The sequence below is a fragment of the Sipha flava genome, unplaced genomic scaffold (assembly GCF_003268045.1).
Source record: "Sipha flava isolate LNK unplaced genomic scaffold, YSA_version1 217_pilon_pilon, whole genome shotgun sequence".
In the NCBI taxonomy this organism is placed as follows: domain Eukaryota; kingdom Metazoa; phylum Arthropoda; class Insecta; order Hemiptera; family Aphididae; genus Sipha; species Sipha flava.
Genome location: NW_020272843.1, coordinates 1,147,352 through 1,169,290, shown reverse-complemented (window position 1 = coordinate 1,169,290; position 21,939 = coordinate 1,147,352). Strand labels below are relative to the sequence as shown.

Sequence of the window (21,939 nt, the reverse complement as noted above, 5' to 3'; positions counted from 1 at the left end):
TCTGTGGTTCATGAACCATAACTAGTTTTAGTTAAATATTAGTAAAATGGCATATTTTAAGATATACTAACATTTTGAATTCATTCTTAACTTGGAGAAAGAAAACTTTAAAATATAAAAATAATTTTTCATTCGATACTTATTCAAATAGGTCGTTATCATATTTTATTGTTATCAATATTTTAATTATCTATGTTATGATGTATCTATCGATGTTATCTACATCATGCATGTAACGTGGCGGCGACATTACATTATTATCAATCACACTATCTCGTATTCTCGTGTATTTGGGTAGTGGAGGTTTTCTAAACAATTAAATCATTTTGTTAATGAAATCCTTTAAAAATCATAGTGATAATTCGAAAGTTGCCAACGTGTTTCGTGCTAATACAGTGTAAAATTAATCTAACATCTAATTCAATCCGTGGTCATTTTTGCGTTTCAAGATTGGTCGATAAAAAGCTCGTGTTTTCCACTCCAACAGCAACAACTGATTCTAGACTTGTAAATCAAGTCAATCAATGTAGATCGTTTTCATATTTTATTGTTATCAATATTTTAATTATATTTGTTACGATGATCGGACTAAGTAAAAGGATCAATATTTTTTTTTTGATACTCATACCGATTGTTACGTTTCGTTATTTTCATTCCATTCGTTACCAAGTGAAAGTATCAATACTTTTCTTTCGATATCATGTCTCTACCTGTAAAACCATAGATAATAGTTAGATACTTCTTTGACTGTAGAAAATAATTTTTTTATAGATAATACATTACATGCTTTTATTAAAGTTAGATTTAGGCGGTGCGATTCACAATGAGTGTATATTGCCTTTGGTTGCAAATTTAAGATTCTAGCTTGAATTCCGCGGTATTTACCAGACATATTTGCTCCACCATCATATCCCTGCCCTCGTAAAAATTCCAAACTTAAACCAATTTCTTTTAATTTTTGGACGATTGTATTTGCTAAATTTTCACCAGTACATTCATAAACCGGAACAAAGCAAATAAAATTTTCTTTTATCAAGCATGATTTTAAATCAACATATCTAATCGATAAACTCATTTGCTCAATGTGTGATAAATCAGAAGTTTCATCACATAAAATTGAAAATAATTTACATTCATTCACCTCTTTTATTAATTTGTCTGTGATAATCAAGCCACATATATCGATCAAATTATTTTGAATAGTTTTACTAACAAATGTTGCATTTTTTTGGAGCCGATTCTAAGTGATTGCGAACATCTACATCGCCAGCGTCTTTTCTGAACATCAACAATTCTTTGAATATTCCAATATTAAAATTATTTTTTGCTTGGTCATTTGAAATCAGATTTGATAAATTAACATCGTCTCTATGCCTCCTTATAGATATATTATGACGACCACAGAAAATAATTGTTTTAATTATAGGAATTAACTTCTTTTTATTTTGTTTGACAGTTTCATTTAGTTGGTCATCAAGTTGAATTTCTATTGTTTTTTGTTTGCCTTCAAAACATTTTATAAATTCTAAAGATCGCACAATTGCTGTTTTATGATATTCTCTTTCCATATGTATCTTAAAATCGTGTAAAGGATCTTTGTATTTTATCATAGGAATTTCTTTTAAGACCCCAAGCCTTTGTCCTCCAATCCCACCAAACTTTGGTCCAAAAAGTACACATACTTTACAAAACGCTCCTTCTCTATTACGACTATAAGCTAACCAGTTGTGCTTATTTAGCCATTCAATTTGAAAGCTTCTTTTATGACCTTTTTTATTCATACTTACAGGGAAAATATAATTTTGTTTAGGTGACCACGTTTCTTTTAAATATTTGTAAAGCATATTTGGATCGTTTCGAATTTTTAGATTTGCATTTTCTTCAATAGCAAATGCGATATCATATTGACTGTTAGAATCGACTTCACACCAATCAGAAAATGTAGCTGGCTCTGACTCTGTTGGTAACACGCTTACATTTTCTATACCTTCACTTGGAGATGGATTATTTTCGTCACTTGTTTTCAACTTTTTAAAAAAAAAGTTTATTTCACTTTGTCGTTTTTGTGACATTTTAAAACAGAATAATTGAACACGAAACTACAAACGAAAACACTACGGACAACAGCAGTACAGACGAGTACAGTACGAAATACGAATTACACACGAGTGACACGACGACTGTAAAATTACTAACATTTTAAAACGATAATAGCAATATAGAAATGGATTAGTGAGAATCGTCTTACAAATAAAATAAGTTAAGATAGCGATGGCCAGTAGGAACGATACATGGCGAAAATAGCCGGTCTGCCGTCTGCGTTAAGGCGAAATGCCTTTATACCCGCATAATAAAAGTAATAGTAATATGTTTGGGAGAATTTTTTATATAATGATAATTTAATAATAATATAAAATATATGTAATGATAATTTTTCTTAAATTATAATATGTTGAGCATAATATGTGTTTGAGCGAAAAAATATAAAAGACAAAATTATAAAAATTAATAATAAAAAATAATAAAACCTTACTTATGCCAATGGGGAGGGGCCGAGGCCCTACGGGCCTCCCCCTTAAATCCGCCACTGAATACTCACAAATGAAATGATACGTTGCCTGTATTATCCTTAGAGGATACATGACAAACAATGCAAGTACGAACCATAGCTTGAAGACAAATGATAATTCGTACAAAATCGGGAATACTTCAATATGTAAAAATGTTAAATAATTTTAAAATATAATGCGTTAACAATAAAAATATTTGTTATCATCGTAGATATCTTCTATTATCATTATGAAATAAAACTAATGATAAAACCCCTTGCTAAAGTGAGTGCACTATATAAAAGCAGTCTATCTCTCATCCACATTCCGGACCGCGACCCCTTGTATTGTTAATATATGATTGGCCTATCCATTCTTCTATTATCTATGGTCCTAAGTCTGTATGAAGTGGGAAGGAATTTGTGTTGTAAAAAACCGGAGCAATTTGGGAATTAACATTTTTAAAAAACGGGAACCGTTTAGGAAAAACGAGAGCCGAATGGGCTATGCCCCCGAGTATAGGTATTTTCATATCTGGCTATTTATATTTCCGTTATGTGACTGTATAAGCATAGTTTATTTGTACTAGTAATAATGGTATCTGAAGTAAAATAATAGACATGAAATATTTTATTTTTAGAAGTTTTCTATTTTAAAGATTTAATATTTAATATTTTATTTATTTTTTTTTTTTATAAAAAAAACTAAATAGAGTTTGAAGAGAAGGGTATAGACCAAATATTGTTGGTTCCTTAGTAGAGTGATGGGGGGGGGGGCAGAGTGATTAAGCCTAGGGGCGCCAAAACGCTAAATCCGCCACTGTATGAACGAAGGGGTATTTCATACTTAGTTTACGTATTTCATGGCGAAAAATAGTAATAGCAATAATAATTAATAACATAAAGGTATATATCATCTGTTTGCACAATAATATGAGCAAAGTTCAATCATTATCAAGGATCGAGATAATATTATTAATTATAACAACAGACCACCATGGCGCCATATATAAGTACCTCCTACCTTTAACTTTTATGTTTCCACGTGTTCCAAACTGAAAAAAATTGTCCTATTTTCTGACGGTCCATACTTAGAAGGTGTACCCAGTACCTTCGTTTTACTTTCGGTCAGTGGCGTATCCAAGGGTGGGGTTAGGGGGTTATAACCCCCCTCAAAAATGTTTAATGTATGTATATTGTTTATTGATTATAATAAAAACACACAAAATTCAAAAAAATTGAATGTTACATTTTTTATAACCCCTCCCAAAAAAAAATTCTGAATACGCCACTGCTTTAGGTGGATCTAATAAACCTAATGCTTCAACTGCTGAAACAACTTTTATTTTTATTTTTTTATTCATTATAGCTATTTAAATTTATTAGGTATAAATAAAGAAATAATTAGAATATAATATGTTTAAAAAATATAAGTGCCTTATCTAACAACAAATAGCACAGAGACAATATGGAATGATGGATATTTTTGGTACTTGACAACTAGCGGCGGTAGTACGAATGCAGTAACGAGAACGTTTTCAAAAACTAAAATGCATGGATGTGACATGGTTAAAACCGTTCGGTCAAAACCCATCCGTTCCAACCAGACCCGCCAAAACGCAAGGTAGGCGAGGCACTAAGACAGTGGCCGGAAACCGGAAGCTCGTGAGCCGCATCCGGCACACATTAAATTCCAAAAACACATTGAATATCATATCAATTTTTTGTATTGTCTGGCCTGTGAACCCTTTTCAATTTGAGAATGTGTCCCAAGGGTCCAAAAAGGTGGGTGATCACTGGTCTGAAACATATAATATTCTAGATTGGAATTTTTATTATCATTTATTCTATCTATTATTTTAGTTTCTATTTATCTACTTTTTAATATATTGATTATTATTTATTTGATATACATACTATAAATTTAATGATTTACTGTAGTTTTATTAAAAATAAATTTAATAAATATTTATGAATATTATTTTATTTAATTAAATATTTTTTACCTTTAGAACCTAACACGGAATTTAGACATTCGACATTAATGCCAACGTAATACCGTATATGTAGGTATATTATATAATATGTACCTACGCCATTTAACGTTTAAAGTAGGAACATTATTCATTAATTTTTGCTATATTTTCATATATATATACATGTTGAATGAAATAACACGTGATTAAAATAAAAATTAATAATAGATAGATGGTGTAAGGTAGTGTAACTAAACATTATTTAACACGTTTTGAGAAAACAAATTAATTATAATTTAAATTCTAGGCAAATTGAAATTTTTTTTTCATTTTAGTCCAATTCAAAGGTCTAGGCTTTAGACATCAATGAATATGATAAAAGTTAAAAAGGTGGTTAAAAGGTGAAAAAATTAAAGTCCATTAATAACATTTTTCGAGCATTTTAACATGGATGATGAGTATAATACGGTTTAATATCACTGAATAAAAAAATAAATCATCTAAAATTAAATATTCATACTTGTGTTTTGTATTATTTTGCTGTTAAATTTAACATTTAAATTGTAATTAATACTAGTAAGTATTGATGATAGTGTTATACTCATCCAAGTATATTTATACGTTTAAGGAGAACTACATGTTAATCCGACCCGCATGCATATCAAATAGTTTATATCCTTGCCCTTCAAAGTTAAGTGTAGATTAGGTTTAATTTATTTAATGTGAGAAATTATTACATAGGCCGGGTTGCATAAACGTCCTGTAACTACTTACAGATTTGTAAGTACGTTAACGGATCCGTAGATAAAATTAAGTGTTGCTTGAACGCTCGGTAAAGTTACCAGCTCTGAAAATTATCGGCTACTGGACCTGTAAACTGCAGATCTGATTTGGGCTCTATAACTAGTTACAGATCGGTTAAAATAATATAATATTATTATTATGATAATATAAACACGTTTTATTATCAATATTATCAATACTCAATTTATATTATATATTTTTTGGTTTTTGCGATTATTAAAGAATAAAAATTATTTTTAAGTTGATATGCCTACGCGGCTACGCACAATTTTTTTCAAATTTATTTGGTTAATATTTCTTTATCAAATAGGTCTTTATGCAACTCGAGAATAGCTTACACAATCATTAAAAACCTTACAGAGCCGGTAAATTACTGGGCTGGTAACAAATTTACAGACTCTTCTTTATGCAACCCGTCCATAGAATATAAAATACGTGCCTAATAGATGGTATTGACAGTTTCAAATTTCCCGAAAACACAGTTTAAATTGCATAGACATTTTAATTATTCTTATATCTTAAAATATGGTTAGGTAGGTATATTATACAATTTGAAATGTTAAAAATATTGAACAAGACAAGTTTATACGCAGGACCGGCTCAAGGGGTAGGCGATATAGGCCCACGCCTAGGACGGCATTTTTCTTGGACAATTTTTATGTATAAAAAAAAATATCTGATAAAATATTTACACGTAAGAGGCGGCAAAAACTAAATTCCGCCTATGTTTGTTTTAACACTTGAGACCGGCCTGTTTTTACGTTTAAATATAGGCGTGCACAGATTTTTGGTTCCGGTGGTGTACACTAAAAATTAGGGTTCACAATATCAAAACAAACTGCCAAAACTGATGACCAAAAATAATAAAAAATAACTATTAACTATATATACTATATACTATATATAACTACAGGGACGGACGCAGAAAAAAATTTTGAGGGGGTTTGGAAAAAATAAGAACAATTACAGTCAGGCCTGTATTTAAAAATTTGGCGCCCCCAGGCATATAATTTATGCCCCCCCCCCCAAAAAAAAAAAAAAAATAATAATAATATAACACTTATTATTTCGTCCATAATCGAGATTTTTTAATATTAAAATATAACTTATAAATGAAAATCGTTTAATACTTTTTTTAATTAACAAATAAAACAAATTATAATATAATAAAACAAATCTTATATTTTATATCTTTTTTTTACTGTTTTATTTATTTTTTTCATTTGGTACATCATTTTTAAAATTAATTTTGCTAAAATATTTTGCAGCCCCTGAGATTTGACGACCCCGGACATATGCCTAACCGTGCCCCTCTAAATACGGGCCTGATTACCGTTATTTTGAAATAATTGACTATTGACTATTATCGATCATTATCACATAACCATACAACACAAAATTTAAGGAAACCGTCAATCAATAATGTATCATTGTAAATAATATTATATCGATTACGTATATTTACTTATTTTTACTTACCTACTGATAACAAGCGACTTACAAACACGCATTATTTTTACGAAGTATTGCCATCATGGAATTTCAAAAATTTGAGTTTTAAGTACCAATACCTTTTAGAACGTTTGGAAAAATACAAAATATTACAAATTTACTTTTCTTAACAAAACATTTTTTTTTAGCATATTTTAATCGTATTTTGAACAATTCATTTTTTTAAGGTACATAAAGTAGGATAACTAAGTTTGAAATTAATCATCCATTCATTGGGGGGGGGGTTGAACTCCCAAAACCCCTCCCTGCGTCCGCCACTGTATAACTATAACCAGTGGTGGAGCTACATATAAATAAAAGTGTGATTTAACTCGGACCTCAGCATAAGAGGTGTCTCAAAACGATTTAACTTAAAAAATTATGAACATTAAAATTTAAAAAATTTAACTAAAAACCTCATAAAACTTTATTTTTAGTTTTTAGCTTTCCATTTATTTTTGTAAGTAAACTATTGTATATTTAGTTATGGAGGTTCAGAATAATAGTAATCTAGCATGATCAATTAATTATTAGATCGTAGTATAATATGAAAATAGGTAGGTAGTTATGCATTTCTTCTTCTTCTTTTTGTGGGTTACGGCCTTCAAGACCATCTCTGCAAACAAATTTTCCGCCAAATTCGCTTTAAATAAAATATCCTAGAAAAAAAGTAATAATATATAATATAACTAGCTAACCTGACAAAAATTATTAAATTAAACTATGATTTATTAAACAATAGCACTCCAAAACGGATCTCATGGTAGCTAAGTTGTTAATGTATACAATAATATAAGAATAAAGATAGTTAATTAATTACTAAATATAATTAAAAATAAATATTCATTATAAAATAATTATAATTAATTACTTGAAATGAAATTATTCTTTCAATTGCAATAAAGTTACTATATTCTATATTCCTATTCCAATCAGGGTCCCATAATTATCTGGACATTTTATGTTCGCGTGATAGGTTAGGAATATATTATAATACGTCCCTACACATATTTTATCTATATATGCAACGTATACATAAAACACAAATACAGACTATGAGATAAATTTAAAATCAGTGCTCAACTTGGCAAAATTAAAGAAGGGGAACTCTATTTACTTTAAAAAAAAGAACGTCTCCAAAACTGGTTGAGCGTTATGATTATAGCGTAATAATAGTAGGGGACGCTAAAATTTCTAAAAATCAGTTGTGGTACTCTGTCCTCCTGCGACCCCCTCAAGTCGAGCACTGTTTAAAATATAATATAGGGTGTTTCAAAAAGAATGCAGGATTTAAATATGGTATAATTTTTTTTTTTTTTCAAACATATATTGTTTTTCACTGTTAAACCTTAACTTATCCTGAAGAGAATGATATATTTTCTATGTTTTTTTAAAAGAAATTAATTTAATTTATAGCAGATTCAAATCCTGCGTTCTTTTTGAGACACCCTATACCTATAAATGTTGATATGTAGTATTTAGATGCTGCGTTTACTAATCCTACAGTTTGTAATATTAATAATGGTAGTTTAATAGTAATTAATATTAAATATTAAGGGTTACTAGAATTATTAATAACATAATTACATTCTTAGTAGACTTAATTCATGAACTTTCCATTCTTAACGTCATTTAGGAAAATTGTAGGTTTGGCCACTAGAAAATAATATTAATAACAAATTATAAATAAACAAACATTATCGTATTGATTATTAAACCATAGAAATCAATGTAAACTAAATAAATATATTATATTTTTAGAATAGATCTCAAAAAAATAATATGTCAAATATTACATAAAAAAAGTAAAAAGTATAACTTTAAGAGAACTTCAAGGACTAAATATTATTACTAATTGTAGTAAAATTCGCTAAAAAGGTAACTACTATAATATTCAATATTTATTCACTTGTAGTAACGTGAAGTTCTAAATATCAGGACATTTTAATGGCCCTAAACAAGAAATATTTATTTTACACCTATTTTTTGTTTTAGTGTAATTTCATACCTATATCGTTGATAACGATGATAATCTAATTTTATGTGTCGTATTTTACTTTTTATCCTGTGATCCATTTGTGGTAGTATTGTATAGCAAATCGGGAGATATTTTCGTTCTTATGTTCTGTATGATCGAGCGAGTGACCTCGTTCGTTCTTTAGTTACACACGAAATTCATTTTTTTTATCTTGCGACCTACTTGAGGTGGTGTTTAGTAAATCTAGGGATATTTTCGTTTTTAACTGTCCAAATGAGTGATCCCTTTTGGTTTTTACAAGAAAGAATACAAAAATAAAATTATGAGGAACATAAAAAATACCATAGGTAGAAATAGAGAATAAAATACATTGTTCTTAGCAGATATGTATTTAAAAGTGCTAACAATTTGTGGTGTCTGAGAAACGAACCAGTCACTTGTAGCTATACTTTGATTGACGCTTTCTCAAACCGGCCATAGAATCAACCAATATAGATAATAACAGTATATAAAGGAGCAATTAACTGAAAATTATACAAATTTTAAAGTAGTGTAACTTCAATACTAATGATTTCCGAATTTTTTTTCACCATTATTTTTAATATATTCATTTTCCTAGGATTAGGAAAAAAAAAGCAAAAATAATAGTGTTTGGTGAGGTAGAAAATTTTTTAAATATTATATGTATATTTAATTGTATCGACTATATTTATGCTAAAAAAGTCGATGTACCGATACATGGAAGTTCAAAAAATTTGACCAAACCCTAATGATAAGATACAAATTGTTTATCGTATGGCTTACTTAAACTTATCGCTTAGTAATTATAACGATTCTAACTAATATCATTGATTATATACTCATTACTAGTATTGAAATTAAAAAACCGAAAAGAAGTAAATCCATACGAAAAATAAAATAAATTCGTATGCGATTCAGGGAGACAGGTGGTTATAGCAAGAGAAAAGAAAACATTCAAAACGAAACAATCATGAATAGACATGGCGAGAAAAATAAAAAATATAAAAGTGGCGCGATTTCTATAAGTCCCCGTCGCGCCACTCTGTTAGCGGCGGCGGCGATCCGCCGTTTTTGTTTATCAACAACCACCGCGGTATTGATGGACGCTAACGCGCAGTTTCGCCAATTGTCGTCGGAGGCCATTTTCACGGTTGACAAGGAATGCGACGCGGATTGAAGCGTTACCTGGCCGCGCGTCCATTATCGATTTTGTTGTTTACGATCTGACGTGTGGTCACACTGCACGCTAACCTCACCAAATGCTCGTCGATTCTACGCGATCCATCGTCTCTCACCCTATCTCGTTCTCTCTCTTCCGATTTCCTCTCGTCAAATCACATGTACTTTAAGCGTTTTCTACTTTGTTCGATTGTGAAAATGTGTTCTTATTAGATACATTTCTTCGTTTTGCGACTGTAATCGTTTACGCAGTATGTAAGTACACGTTTGTTTAATTATATTTACGTTCGCGTTATTCGTTTATCGGTTTTGCCAGTTTCTGCGCACTCCGCTATCCGTCTGGCGACGGCTTCATTGTCTTCATCGTTATGGTCATCGTCATCACCATTGGCCGTTTAAATCATGGTCTGTGACGATATCTGTACGCTGTCTGTATTGTCCACCTTGTCCAACATAATATTGGTTTCCCCGAGTGAACGATGTCCTGCGCCTTTAAGGGGTCGTCACGTGGGGTTCGCCTTTACGTCATCTTTACCGACTTCCTGGGTTGCGATTCACTTTTAGTTCACTGTACTTTTTATTTTTCCGACAGTCCTGCATAAGTATTTCTTTATTCTGATCATGAGCTCTACTCGCTGAGTAATCAAAATATACATAAGTTTCAGCGCTTGCTATCTCAGGCAAATAGTTGTGTCTGTGGCATTGTAATGTTCATCAGTTATTGGTTGATTTTCTAATTTTCCCTTAATTTTATATTCCAACCCTACATGACAATATTAACCAAATTTTTAAAAGCAAATGATAGCTTTGTTCTATTACAATGAGTTAAACAACTATTTTAATTGTAATAATTAAATGCATAAAATATATTGATAATTGTTTTTTTTTTTTTTTGAAAATGTAGAATTTCACCATCTATATAGATTGTTATAGTTAATATTAGATTTAGGAATATTCAATCCATTAATTCAAGGCCACTATATACAATTATCTTATTCGTTATCTATTTCTTTTTTCTTTATTTGATTGTTAATTTTATACTTAATGCTTTTAATTATTTTAAAGTATAGGCGTTAAGTTTGCTATTTCAGGTTTGAAATGTTTTCCAAAATATTACAATTTCTTTTTAAATACCACATTTATTCAATAACAAATTTTTTTTAAACGTTTCATATCATACTTGTGTATTTATGTATTTATGTGCACAATGTATCATAAATACTTTAATTATATATTAGAAAATTTACTATTTCAATACTCACATTAGTTGACTATTATTTTTAACAATTATGTGTTTTATATTTAAAAATAAGTCATATTGATAAATAAAATTATAAGATACTAATTAAATCAGTATTTTAAATCAGTAATTGCTTTATGTCTTAGGTTATGTGTACTTTTATTGAAAATAAATTGAAATATTATCTAGAATTAAAACAATAATATTAATACTATAAATTAAATTCTGTTTCATTGTAATAACTAATTTTTATTTTGAATTTTGTTTAATTTTGATTTAAATGACAAGATATGGTTTATAATATAAACTATATAACATATTATGTATGATAAAAATGCTAATTGTATGCTATTTACAGTGATTTACTATTATTACTCTACATTTACTTCTCTAAAATGTTAAGGACTTAATTAATATTTTGATGGACATTTTCTTAATGTAATTTCTTTTTATAATTTATCAAAATAATAATAATTTTTTAAATAGTATACATTTAAAAACTATCTAATTAATAGTAGTGAGTTGAATAGTGTGGAAATAAAAATTAAAGTTTAAATACATTGTATGAATTAGTATGACATGATTAAAATTTCTCATTTCATAATTATTATTTTTATTGTATTTTGAATTAACCCTGAATAAATGCAGTAATTATCAATATTAGATTTTACTACTTCAAATGTCTCTAATGAGACGTTTATTATCCCTTATGTGAATAATGATATAACTTATTTATGATCCTCTGTACCATTAAAATTAAATGTATTTGTTGTAATGTATCCATTTATAATTATAGTTTTCTTGTAAATATTTTTGATATTATATTGGCTGTATATATATATATTACATTAAATAAATTTATTGCCAATTTAATACATTTTCTATATTTTTTTATAATGTATTAGTTAAGTAGATGAAATTTTGTGAATTAACTTTTAAGTTTTTAATTTCAGAATATTTTAAATAATGAATGCTAATGAGACGAAAAATGGACCGTCTAACGAAACCAATGACTACTCGGGACCACCCGGCATGGATGTCGGTGGCACTATTGAGTCTGACTGGAAAGAAGTTGTGGACAACTTCGATGAGATGAATTTGAAAGAAGAACTTTTGCGTGGTATCTATGGTTATGGTTTTGAAAAGCCATCGGCTATTCAACAGCGCGCTATTTTGCCATGCATCAAAGGACATGATGTTATTGCTCAGGCCCAATCTGGTACTGGCAAGACAGCTACTTTTTCAATTTCCATTTTGCAACAAATCGATACAAGTTTAAATGAATGCCAAGCACTTATTTTGGCACCAACACGTGAGTTGGCTCAGCAAATCCAAAAGGTAAGGCTAGTTGTTAATTTTATCATTAAATTGTTTTATTACATTGAATATTTTTTAGGTGGTCATTGCTTTGGGTGATTTCATGAAAGCTGACTGTCATGCTTGCATTGGAGGAACAAACGTCCGTGACGATATGCGCAAGTTGGATACTGGTTCTCATGTAGTTGTTGGCACTCCAGGTCGTGTTTATGACATGATTGCTAGAAAATCTCTACGGACACAATTCATCAAAATTTTTGTTTTGGATGAAGCTGATGAAATGTTGTCTCGAGGTTTCAAGGATCAAATTAAAGAAGTGTTCAAGTTTCTTGAAGAGGATATTCAAGTCATCCTGTTGTCGGCAACTATGCCGGAAGATGTGTTGGATGTAAGCACTCACTTCATGCGTAATCCTGTTCGTATTCTCGTACAAAAAGAAGAACTAACATTGGAAGGTATGTAGATTATGTTTGATTGTTATCTCTTAAATTCATTTTACTTTAAGTCATTTATCATAATTTTTTAATCAGGTATTAAACAGTTTTACATCAACGTTACTAAGGAGGAATGGAAATTTGATACTTTGTGCGATTTATATGATACACTCAGTATCACTCAGGCTGTGATATTCTGTAACACACGTCGTAAGGTAGAATGGTTAACTGAAAATATGCGTTTGAAAACATTTACTGTATCTGCTATGCATGGAGAAATGGACCAACGTCAACGTGAACTCATTATGCGTCAATTCCGCTCTGGCTCCAGTCGTGTACTCATCACTACTGATTTGTTGGCTCGAGGCATTGATGTACAACAGGTGTCTCTGGTTATCAATTATGATTTGCCATCCAATCGTGAGAACTACATTCACAGAATTGGACGTTCAGGCCGTTTTGGTCGTAAGGGTGTTGCCATTAATTTCATCACTGAGGACGACAAGAGGGCCATGAAGGATATTGAATCGTTTTACAACACTCACGTTCTTGAAATGCCACAAAATGTGGCTGATCTGCTGTAGACATGCTTTGTATCTGTGAGTAGTTACTTTGAAACGAGTGAAATACAGCGTTCAAAACGATTTAAAATTTCTTTTTTTTTATTTCATGTATATATATAAATATATTTATATATATATAAATACTTATATACAAAACACATAAAACAAAAAAAAAAACATTAAACTCAAAACTCCCATTATTTTATTAGCAGTTTTTTCTTTCCATTTTACTGTGTTTGAGTGTTTTCTTAAGATGACTATTTCGTTTATCTATTTAACGAAAATGATAAATGCACATTTTAATATTTGGTATGTTTTGATTTTAAATAAAACTTACAATAAAATTTTCATGGTTTTATTATAATTATCCGTTTCATGATTCCTCATCAATGCTAAAATATGTTATCATGTATTGATACTATATGAATCTAATGTTGGAAACTCCCATCTTACCATTTCATATTCATAATTAATTAATATCAGACTAGTATTACAACTTGGTGTAAGTGAATATTGTTTTATATAATTCTTTATTTCAAAAATTTAAATTATCATTCTTATTTTTATTGATCAATATAATTTTCTGACCTTACCATTAGTATTTATTATATTTTAATTTTTCGTATAAGAACAAAATACCTATTGAATGATATTTTGATATTAATGACTTATTATACATTATTATTCATGTTATTCTCAATATTTTGAATAAATTAAGTTCTTATATTTTTCTCAGATCATAATGGAAAAAAATTAAGAATTACATTTTGAAATAGGTTTAATTAACAATAAAATTATTGATTTTTTAGTTTTTATACTTCTAATTTATACTGAAAGAACTTAAATTGATTATTAATTTTTAGATTGTTTTAAGTACAACAATTTTTATTTCTTTAACATTTACTATTGTTTTTTACTCTTAACTTATTAAATTATGTCCCAGCATGTTTAAGTATTACCTGGATATTTTTTAGTGATTGCCTAGCCTTGGCCGCTGTTCCACCCTCAACCGGTTTCAATGGCTTCTTGTCTAGGCCTAATGAACCAGACACATACAACACATTGCCCGCCTGCACCGCCTGACTATGTTTTAAAGTAAAAAAAAAAAAAAAAAACTTTGTTTAAACATTAAATTTATGTTTTCTTATACAAATTTAATCTTTAAAGTATGTTGTAAAAATACTATCACTCACTTGTAAGCTTCAGGAAGTTTTGAAACCATCTGAGAGTAAATTTTTTTTCTTATAACACATAATGACATACCTTCTTTTGTTCAAAAATATTTAAATGAATTATATTATTTTTTTATTGGTCACATTAAGATCCATTTTCTATTAAATATTAATATGTCTTGCTGAAGAAAAGGTAATCACTTTTTCTTTATTCTTAATTCCCAAAATTATATTATTTAAACACTTACTAAGTATACTTACACAATATTAAATTAAATATATCTAGGTTAGATAATTAGATCAATAGTATTGTTTCATCGAACTAGTGACTATTAGTTTTAATTATTATTCTCATCAAGAAAAGCAATTATTGCTGTTTGCCTTTGATATAGATTTAATGTAGTATTAATATTTATTTTTAAATACTGAAATTCTTTAGTTTTGGATTATGATATACTTCATGTCTATGTATAATACAAAATTTTATATTTTCATAATGTTTTAATAACATTTTTTATGTGATTGTTTGTATTGGGTGTTAGGTACTTTCATTTTACTATTTTTATTTTATTTATTTTTTGGGTATCTGTAACATATATCAAAATCTAATACTTAGTATTAGGTAAATTATTAATATAGGTCACAACAAACCCGGTAAGGAATATTATTTAAAGTTTTTGCACCATTTTTATATTTGTATAGGACATGAGTTTTGTATATGAATTAATTGAAGATTTGATTTTTTGGTTTTTCTATGACTACAAGTTTAATGTAATGAATTTTTTAAATTTTTTATTTATGATTCAATTAACTCTTCTGCTAAGTTCTTAGTAGATGAAAAATTAATTTTTACATTTTTTTCCAATTTTTACATACCTTAATTATATTTATTTTTATTTCTTTTGCATTTTGAAACCAGTTAGAGTAATGAAAAGAGCGTGTACAAATATGCTTAACAATAAAAATTTATAAAAAAAAAAAAAATTTATAAAAAACGTGTTTTGATTATCTGTGTCATTGTTACATAAAATGTTGCCACTGTTTTCCTTAAATGAAATTACTGCTGTATCATAATGTATGTATATGTATTCATATTATTATATTTTTTGACGGCATTAGTGTGTTTCATGCTATCACTTGGCAGATTAGTACTTAATATAAATAAATTTACTAAATAATGATTTCTTATAATAATTATGACTTATTTTTTAATAAAGCTTGAGGTTCTTAAAACAGTACATACTTCATTTTATTTTTAAAACTACATGAAACAAGTGTAGTATGCCTTGGGTAAGATTTGAAGTGTTAATTTGGGAGTTAAATTTTTTTTTTTTGACATGTTACTTACAATAAAAAAAACTTTGTTTTTATGGTATTATAAACATGGTTGTTAGGATTTTAGTAGTTGAATTGTACAGCATAATATATATAACATTTAACATTGGTTATTAAAGGTAACATAAGGATATGTAATTGAAATTGACAAATGAATATCGTACCATTATACTTTTAATGAAATTTGATAAAATGATTTCACTGAATGATATTTATCACTGATAGTGAATGTTTTTAATAGATACATTATGCTAACATAAATTTTCATAAATGTATTTGCATATTTACACAAATTGACTTATCTGACAACATCTTGCTACTAATAAATTTTGATATAAAATAGAAACAGGTAAGTGTTTTATTTTTAATTCTTAATATAATGTTAGTATAATATTAAATGAAATAAGATTATGAAGAATGATTTATATATTAATTAATGATTTTTTTTTCATTATTATTTATTATTATAGAAGAAAAACTCCACTTAAATAATTTTATTTTTAGCTATAAAATCATAATTTTTTTTTAAAATTAAAAACGTAGTAGATGAGGGTGAGATTTTTGAAAATTACTAGAGGCATGTACATAAAAAAGGTTGGTGGAAACTACAGTCATAGAATAATGATTTATTATCTTTGTACTTAGTTCTAGATATTTTTTGACTAATACTACTGTTATTTTTCAAAATGTATCCAAAAACGTTTAAAAATTTAATATATTTTATTTATTTTTCAAATTGGGTATTGAATTTAAGTTGTTAAGGTATAATAACATTTTATTGATTTACCAGCATAGTTTTTCTTGTAGTGGTGCCGGTTGCAAGTTCTAATTTAATATTGGCCTTCAGATCTTAAACTTATATTTGAGTACTATTATTTTAAATGTTTAATTAAATTTTAACATTTAAAAAAATATTCATTAAATGAACTATTAATATTTTTCATATTTTATTATTTTATTCATATTTTTCCACAGCTAGACTTTATTTTTCAAAGCTTTTATCTTACAGCATTATTAAATTATTATGTATTAGTATGATTGATCTAAGAATAATAAATATAAGTAACTTCTCTACATTGACAGAAATGGAATTGGTAATATTTCACTAAAAATATATATATATTCAATTGATTTTTACTTACAATAGGAATATTTTAATGATACACATATTTAAGACTTTTAATAATTAATATTCACAGCTCATAATTTAAAGTATTTAAATTTTTTTTTTTTTTTTTTAAGAGAGGTCTTAGAAATACAGGAATAAGCTTTAAATTTATTTCAGATAGTTAAGAAAATTACAAAATTTTATGTTACATATTTAAAAAAATTTTATTTACTTTTTTAAGTCTCACTTCTGTAACATTTAAAATATATATTTCTTAATAAGTAATTATAGTAGTATTAATTATTTATATTTATAATTAATTCATGTTTATTAACTAATTATTGTTTTTTTTGGTTGAGATTATATATTAGTATCATATAGCGACACAATCTGTATTTTAATAATTAAGAGTTAAATTTTTTTTAAATGATATATTTTTTAATAATAGAGGGAAATTTTACTTATACATATTATATTATAAAGTGCTTTTTTAGAGTTAAGTTATGAGCCCTGCAATAATGATTTCAAGCTTTTACTTCATTAAATTATATTTTTTAACTGAATTTATATAAGAAAATAATATATAAATTGTATACATTTCTCTTAAATCTATTGTGATTTGGACCTTGCAAGGATTCAAGGAGGGAGGAGATACTTCCCAGATAAGTAATTTTCATCCAAGGCGAAAATAAAACTATTATTTTTTAATTATTTATGAATCCTAAACTTTATGTCTACCAATAGAATAACTTGAATAGCTTACAATGTACCGAATCTGTTATAATTTCTTGTACATACAAGCCACATACCAATAATTATATTACATCTTACAAGTATCATATTATATAGTGTACTGTAATAAAAATTATTAAAAAGTTACTATGGTTACTGAAGGAAATTGTTGTTGACCATTGAACGTCACACATTGTCATTTTCGTGAAAAAACATTAGTTCTGTATCAGTAAATCCTGAGTTTAAAAATATAAATTTTACTTATGAGACATTAAATCATTTGGATAAAAATATAAACAGAATTTCAAAAATCTTAGTTATATTGCGACTTTCTGTCGCAACTGCAGAAAAGTATCTTCTTTAGGGCTACTGAAAACTTGATTAAGAGCTATAAGAAGAAGAAATATTATCAAGGTTGACTCTTATGTATATCTATAACAATATAAATATTAAAAGTGGAAATCAAATAAGAAATATAATTTACATATTCTCAAAAGAAAACTTTAAAAACTTGAGTTTATATTATAAAATAATAATATGGCAATTAACTAAGTTGGGATGTATAATTAAAAATCATATTGTATTATTTCATATTCTTATGCAGATTGATAATATATATACACGTACATTTCAATATTGATCATAATTGAAATTTGATTGTGCTGATTACTCCAAGTTTTTTTTAATTAAACGCAAGTAATTTGACATATCTAGTATTCTTGTATGGTAATTTACAAATATACATACATTGATTGTATGTACTCAAAATTAATGTGATTAATACAATATATGAATATATGAATAGTGTGAATGAATTATTTATTTATTAGTTTAAAATTAATGTATTACACTTTATTTTCAAAAACAGGTTTTTGTTAATTAATTTTTTTAATAACAAATTATTTATACATTATAATTTTTCATTAGAGGTCACTTAATGCATGTTTATAAGGACATAAGCACCTCAATTTTTTGCTCTAAATTTGCAATGGATGTTCATAATTACATAAATACATATATCAGTTGATGATAAAAAATATTCAAATATACATACAAATATTTAAATGTTATTTTAACAATTTAGTGAAGTATAATTATTGAATAATAATACATGTACCATAATCATTTCAGTATATTATTTTTTTTTTAAGACAAATAAAAAAATATATAACAATGTCTTAGAAGTAAAAAATTAATTTATTCATCATCAAAATATAGTAAACTTATTTTACTATATTAAAAAGCTTTTATATACTTTTAGACTGTTATTAAATTAATAGAAACTATTAAAATATATTTCATTGATACATTGTAACTAGTTGACCATAACAGTCAATTATAATTATTTTGAATATAATCATACAGTCAATAATAAAAGATAATCATACAATTAATTTGTATTAATTAAATAAATTGAGTTTGTGCAGTATACTTGGTTCAGTCTATATTAATAGTTGGTAGATCCTTGTACATACGTGGTTCATAAGGTTTTTCGGTAATGTTATTTATTGGTGTCATATTCACATTTGTTCCAACTGACCTAACCTTTATAGTTGTAGGAGCCGGCTGTTTTCTATCCAATTTATCTAGTTTCTCATGTGTTTTACGGATAAATTTCCATATATATTCTAATTTTCTTAACCATATATTTTGCTCTTTTTTTATAATTTTGGTCTGAAACATTAGGTCTCCCAACTTATGTTTATTGATAATAATATCTGCCGCTTTTTCCATGATCATACTCTGAAATTGTTCTTTAGAAATTTCTATTGAATTTTGGGAATGCAACTGAAAATAAATAAGAACTTTAATATGATACAGTGGTTGCATGATAAAATGAATAAATTATTCTTACTAATAATATACTAGGCCATTTGGGTGAATCTTCAACAGGTGTTTCACCGTTCAACACACTTTGAATTAACTCTGTTAGTTCTTTTTCATCATTATTTTCAGAAGTCAATTGATTGGTCGTATCAATATCATAGCACTCTGATCCATAGCTCATACTATCAGAATCCGATAGTTCTGAGGATATATAAATAACTTGATCACTGGTCCTAAATTCATCATTACATTCTCTAGTGTCTGCATAGACCAAAGAGTCTCTAGGAGAGACTGAGTTGGAACTTTTAGAGTATAAATCAACGATTTCACTGTGGTTTTCATTATTGGTAAATTGTTCATCACTATTCTCGGTGGCATTTCTAGTCTTGTAAGTCCAATCGTTTTCCATTGGAATTCCAAATGCAGTGAATTAATTTAACGTTACAACGAATTTTCAAAAATACAAAATATTTGATCACCGTTCTGTTATATTCAATAACATTGGTCATTCCTTAAAAAGCACCTACATAGACGATTTCACTGTCGAACGTACAGTATAACCACTATTTGAAATAAACTTTAAATTATAACACACAATAAAACAATAAAACAATAAAATTTTGTACAAAATATATGCCTAATCTTTTTTTTGTTACGATATCAAAGATGATTGGATAGATTGGTTAGGTGTTAACTATCATAGGAAACGAATGAATCTTTACAGGAAAGAAATTTTTGGATCCGTATATACATTTGCCTACATTAGCCCCTTTTCTACAATCAATAAAATATGATTACATTGATAAAATTTTAACATTAGTTACGTAGCCTACGTAACGTAGGTATATTTGGTATATTGTTATAGTATATTTATTGGTAAATTTAAAGTACAATTAAAAATAGTTTAAATACAATTATAATAATAATTTATACCAAAAACAGTAAACGTTTTAGGCAAAGTTACCTTTAACATAGGGTTGCCATACGTCCCGGAAAACTGGGATTATGACTGGTTTTGGACTTCGTGTCCCAGTATCCCGAAAAATGTTTTCGGGACGTCTATATGTCCCGATTTAGATGAAAAGTAGAATTGTTTAATTTTTAACGATTTTAACTCAAAATACATTTTTATTCTTAAACGATTAGCAATATATAATAAAAACAAATTTTAATTTTCACAAATAAATATATAATATATTTTATTTTATATAAATATTTTTAAATATTATATTGTCGAATCTTGTATTTCATATAACAATCATTCTTGAAGAGTTAAAAGACAATTCATTTCTTAATATTATTTTTGAAAACTATTGTATATTAATTATTTATAATCTAAATGGTATTATTACATTTTAAACGATTTAATGAATTATAAATTAACTATTAATACGAAATATAATATAATTAAACAAAATATAATATATTATTTTATTATAGTTTATAATAATGAAAATCACGAATTAAGATTTATCTTATTCATATCATATTAAAGTATATCGACAAATCACGGATATAGATATTAGTTAGGTACTTTATTAGTATCATAGGCGTGCGCAGACTTCAACTTCCGGTCGAGCCTGAATACAATTAGTGCCCCAATACTTAGACAGTGCTCCTAATTTTTTTCTAAAACTTCAACATAGTAGATTCTGTTGTAAATTAAAAACAATATTGTATTTATATCCATAGAATCAAGTATTATATTGTTAATTTTTAAACATGTATTTTTGAAGTTAAAAGTAAAATTTAAAATTCTTTAAAATCAAATTATATAAATACAATTACTTGATTTCCACGAACATATTAAATTATATAAAGACATTTAGCTATGGTTAGTTTGAATTTTACTATATCCCCAAAAAATTCCACTCAAGCTGGAGCTCGCCTCATGTGTACGCCTATAATTAATATCTACATTATTAAATACTCTATGTAGAGATGTTGAGCTTGAGAACGAATAGTTTAAATGAACTATTCACTTTGGTGAACTACTCTGACCTGTTTCAGTACCTGTAATCTAACATTTTACAGTTAAAAAAATATATTGGTGGCATTGTGTATTATGCACTGTAGTACAGTTTGTAAACTTTATATTATGTCTTTATTATTAGTCTATTAAGTCTATTTAGTTTGTTATTCAAAACCCCAATACAGTTGTTTGCAATATTTGCATTACTGTTCATGAAAATAAATTTGTCAGATATTACCATA

General features: G+C 27.3%; 3 protein-coding genes across 4 annotated transcripts; 1 reads left to right on the top strand and 2 right to left on the bottom strand.

The window, feature by feature from the left end:
• Positions 1-697: 697 nt before the first annotated feature.
• LOC112682988 (52 kDa repressor of the inhibitor of the protein kinase-like) lies at positions 698-2,252 on the bottom strand. Its single transcript, XM_025553792.1, has 2 exons — positions 1,788-2,252; positions 698-1,003 (listed from the first exon to the last, which is right to left on the bottom strand). Exons 1-2 carry the CDS (start codon positions 2,070-2,072, stop codon positions 707-709), a joined length of 582 nt encoding a protein of 193 aa, XP_025409577.1. The 5' UTR covers positions 2,073-2,252; the 3' UTR covers positions 698-706.
• A 7,861-nt stretch (positions 2,253-10,113) lies between these two features.
• Positions 10,114-14,806, top strand: LOC112682987 (eukaryotic initiation factor 4A). 2 transcript variants are annotated; one of them, XM_025553791.1, is made up of 5 exons: positions 10,114-10,252; positions 12,191-12,575; positions 12,634-13,009; positions 13,085-13,587; positions 14,526-14,806. In XM_025553791.1, the coding sequence occupies exons 2-4, from the start codon at positions 12,204-12,206 to the stop codon at positions 13,570-13,572; spliced, it is 1,236 nt and encodes a 411-aa protein (XP_025409576.1). In that variant the 5' UTR covers positions 10,114-10,252; positions 12,191-12,203; the 3' UTR covers positions 13,573-13,587; positions 14,526-14,806. The 2 variants fall into 2 exon arrangements, with proteins under 2 accessions (XP_025409576.1, XP_025409575.1); XM_025553790.1 differs by lacking the exon at positions 14,526-14,806 and having other exon boundaries at positions 13,085-13,639.
• Positions 14,807-19,152: 4,346 nt separating this feature from the next.
• LOC112683012 lies at positions 19,153-20,444 on the bottom strand. The gene is made up of 2 exons (XM_025553842.1): positions 19,754-20,444; positions 19,153-19,686 (listed from the first exon to the last, which is right to left on the bottom strand). Exons 1-2 carry the CDS (start codon positions 20,132-20,134, stop codon positions 19,336-19,338), a joined length of 732 nt encoding a protein of 243 aa, XP_025409627.1. The 5' UTR covers positions 20,135-20,444; the 3' UTR covers positions 19,153-19,335.
• Positions 20,445-21,939: the final 1,495 nt, after the last annotated feature.

What these genes read in the sequence shown, in the direction of transcription:
- LOC112682988 (XM_025553792.1), bottom strand. Translation starts at nt 2,072, where the DNA reads ATGTCACAAAAACGACAAAGTGAAATAAACTTTTTTTTTAAAAAGTTG. An exon ending in AACAAAATTATATTTTCCCT is followed by an intron (nt 1,004 to 1,787) that starts GTAAGTATGAAT and finishes TGCTTTGTTCCG; the next exon opens with GTTTATGAATGTACTGGTGA.
- LOC112682987 (XM_025553791.1), top strand. Translation starts at nt 12,204, where the DNA reads ATGAATGCTAATGAGACGAAAAATGGACCGTCTAACGAAACCAATGAC. An exon ending in TGGCTCAGCAAATCCAAAAG is followed by an intron (nt 12,576 to 12,633) that starts GTAAGGCTAGTT and finishes AATATTTTTTAG; the next exon opens with GTGGTCATTGCTTTGGGTGA. An exon ending in AGAAGAACTAACATTGGAAG is followed by an intron (nt 13,010 to 13,084) that starts GTATGTAGATTA and finishes TTTTTTAATCAG; the next exon opens with GTATTAAACAGTTTTACATC.
- LOC112683012 (XM_025553842.1), bottom strand. Translation starts at nt 20,134, where the DNA reads ATGGAAAACGATTGGACTTACAAGACTAGAAATGCCACCGAGAATAGT. An exon ending in AATGGCCTAGTATATTATTA is followed by an intron (nt 19,687 to 19,753) that starts GTAAGAATAATT and finishes ATTTATTTTCAG; the next exon opens with TTGCATTCCCAAAATTCAAT.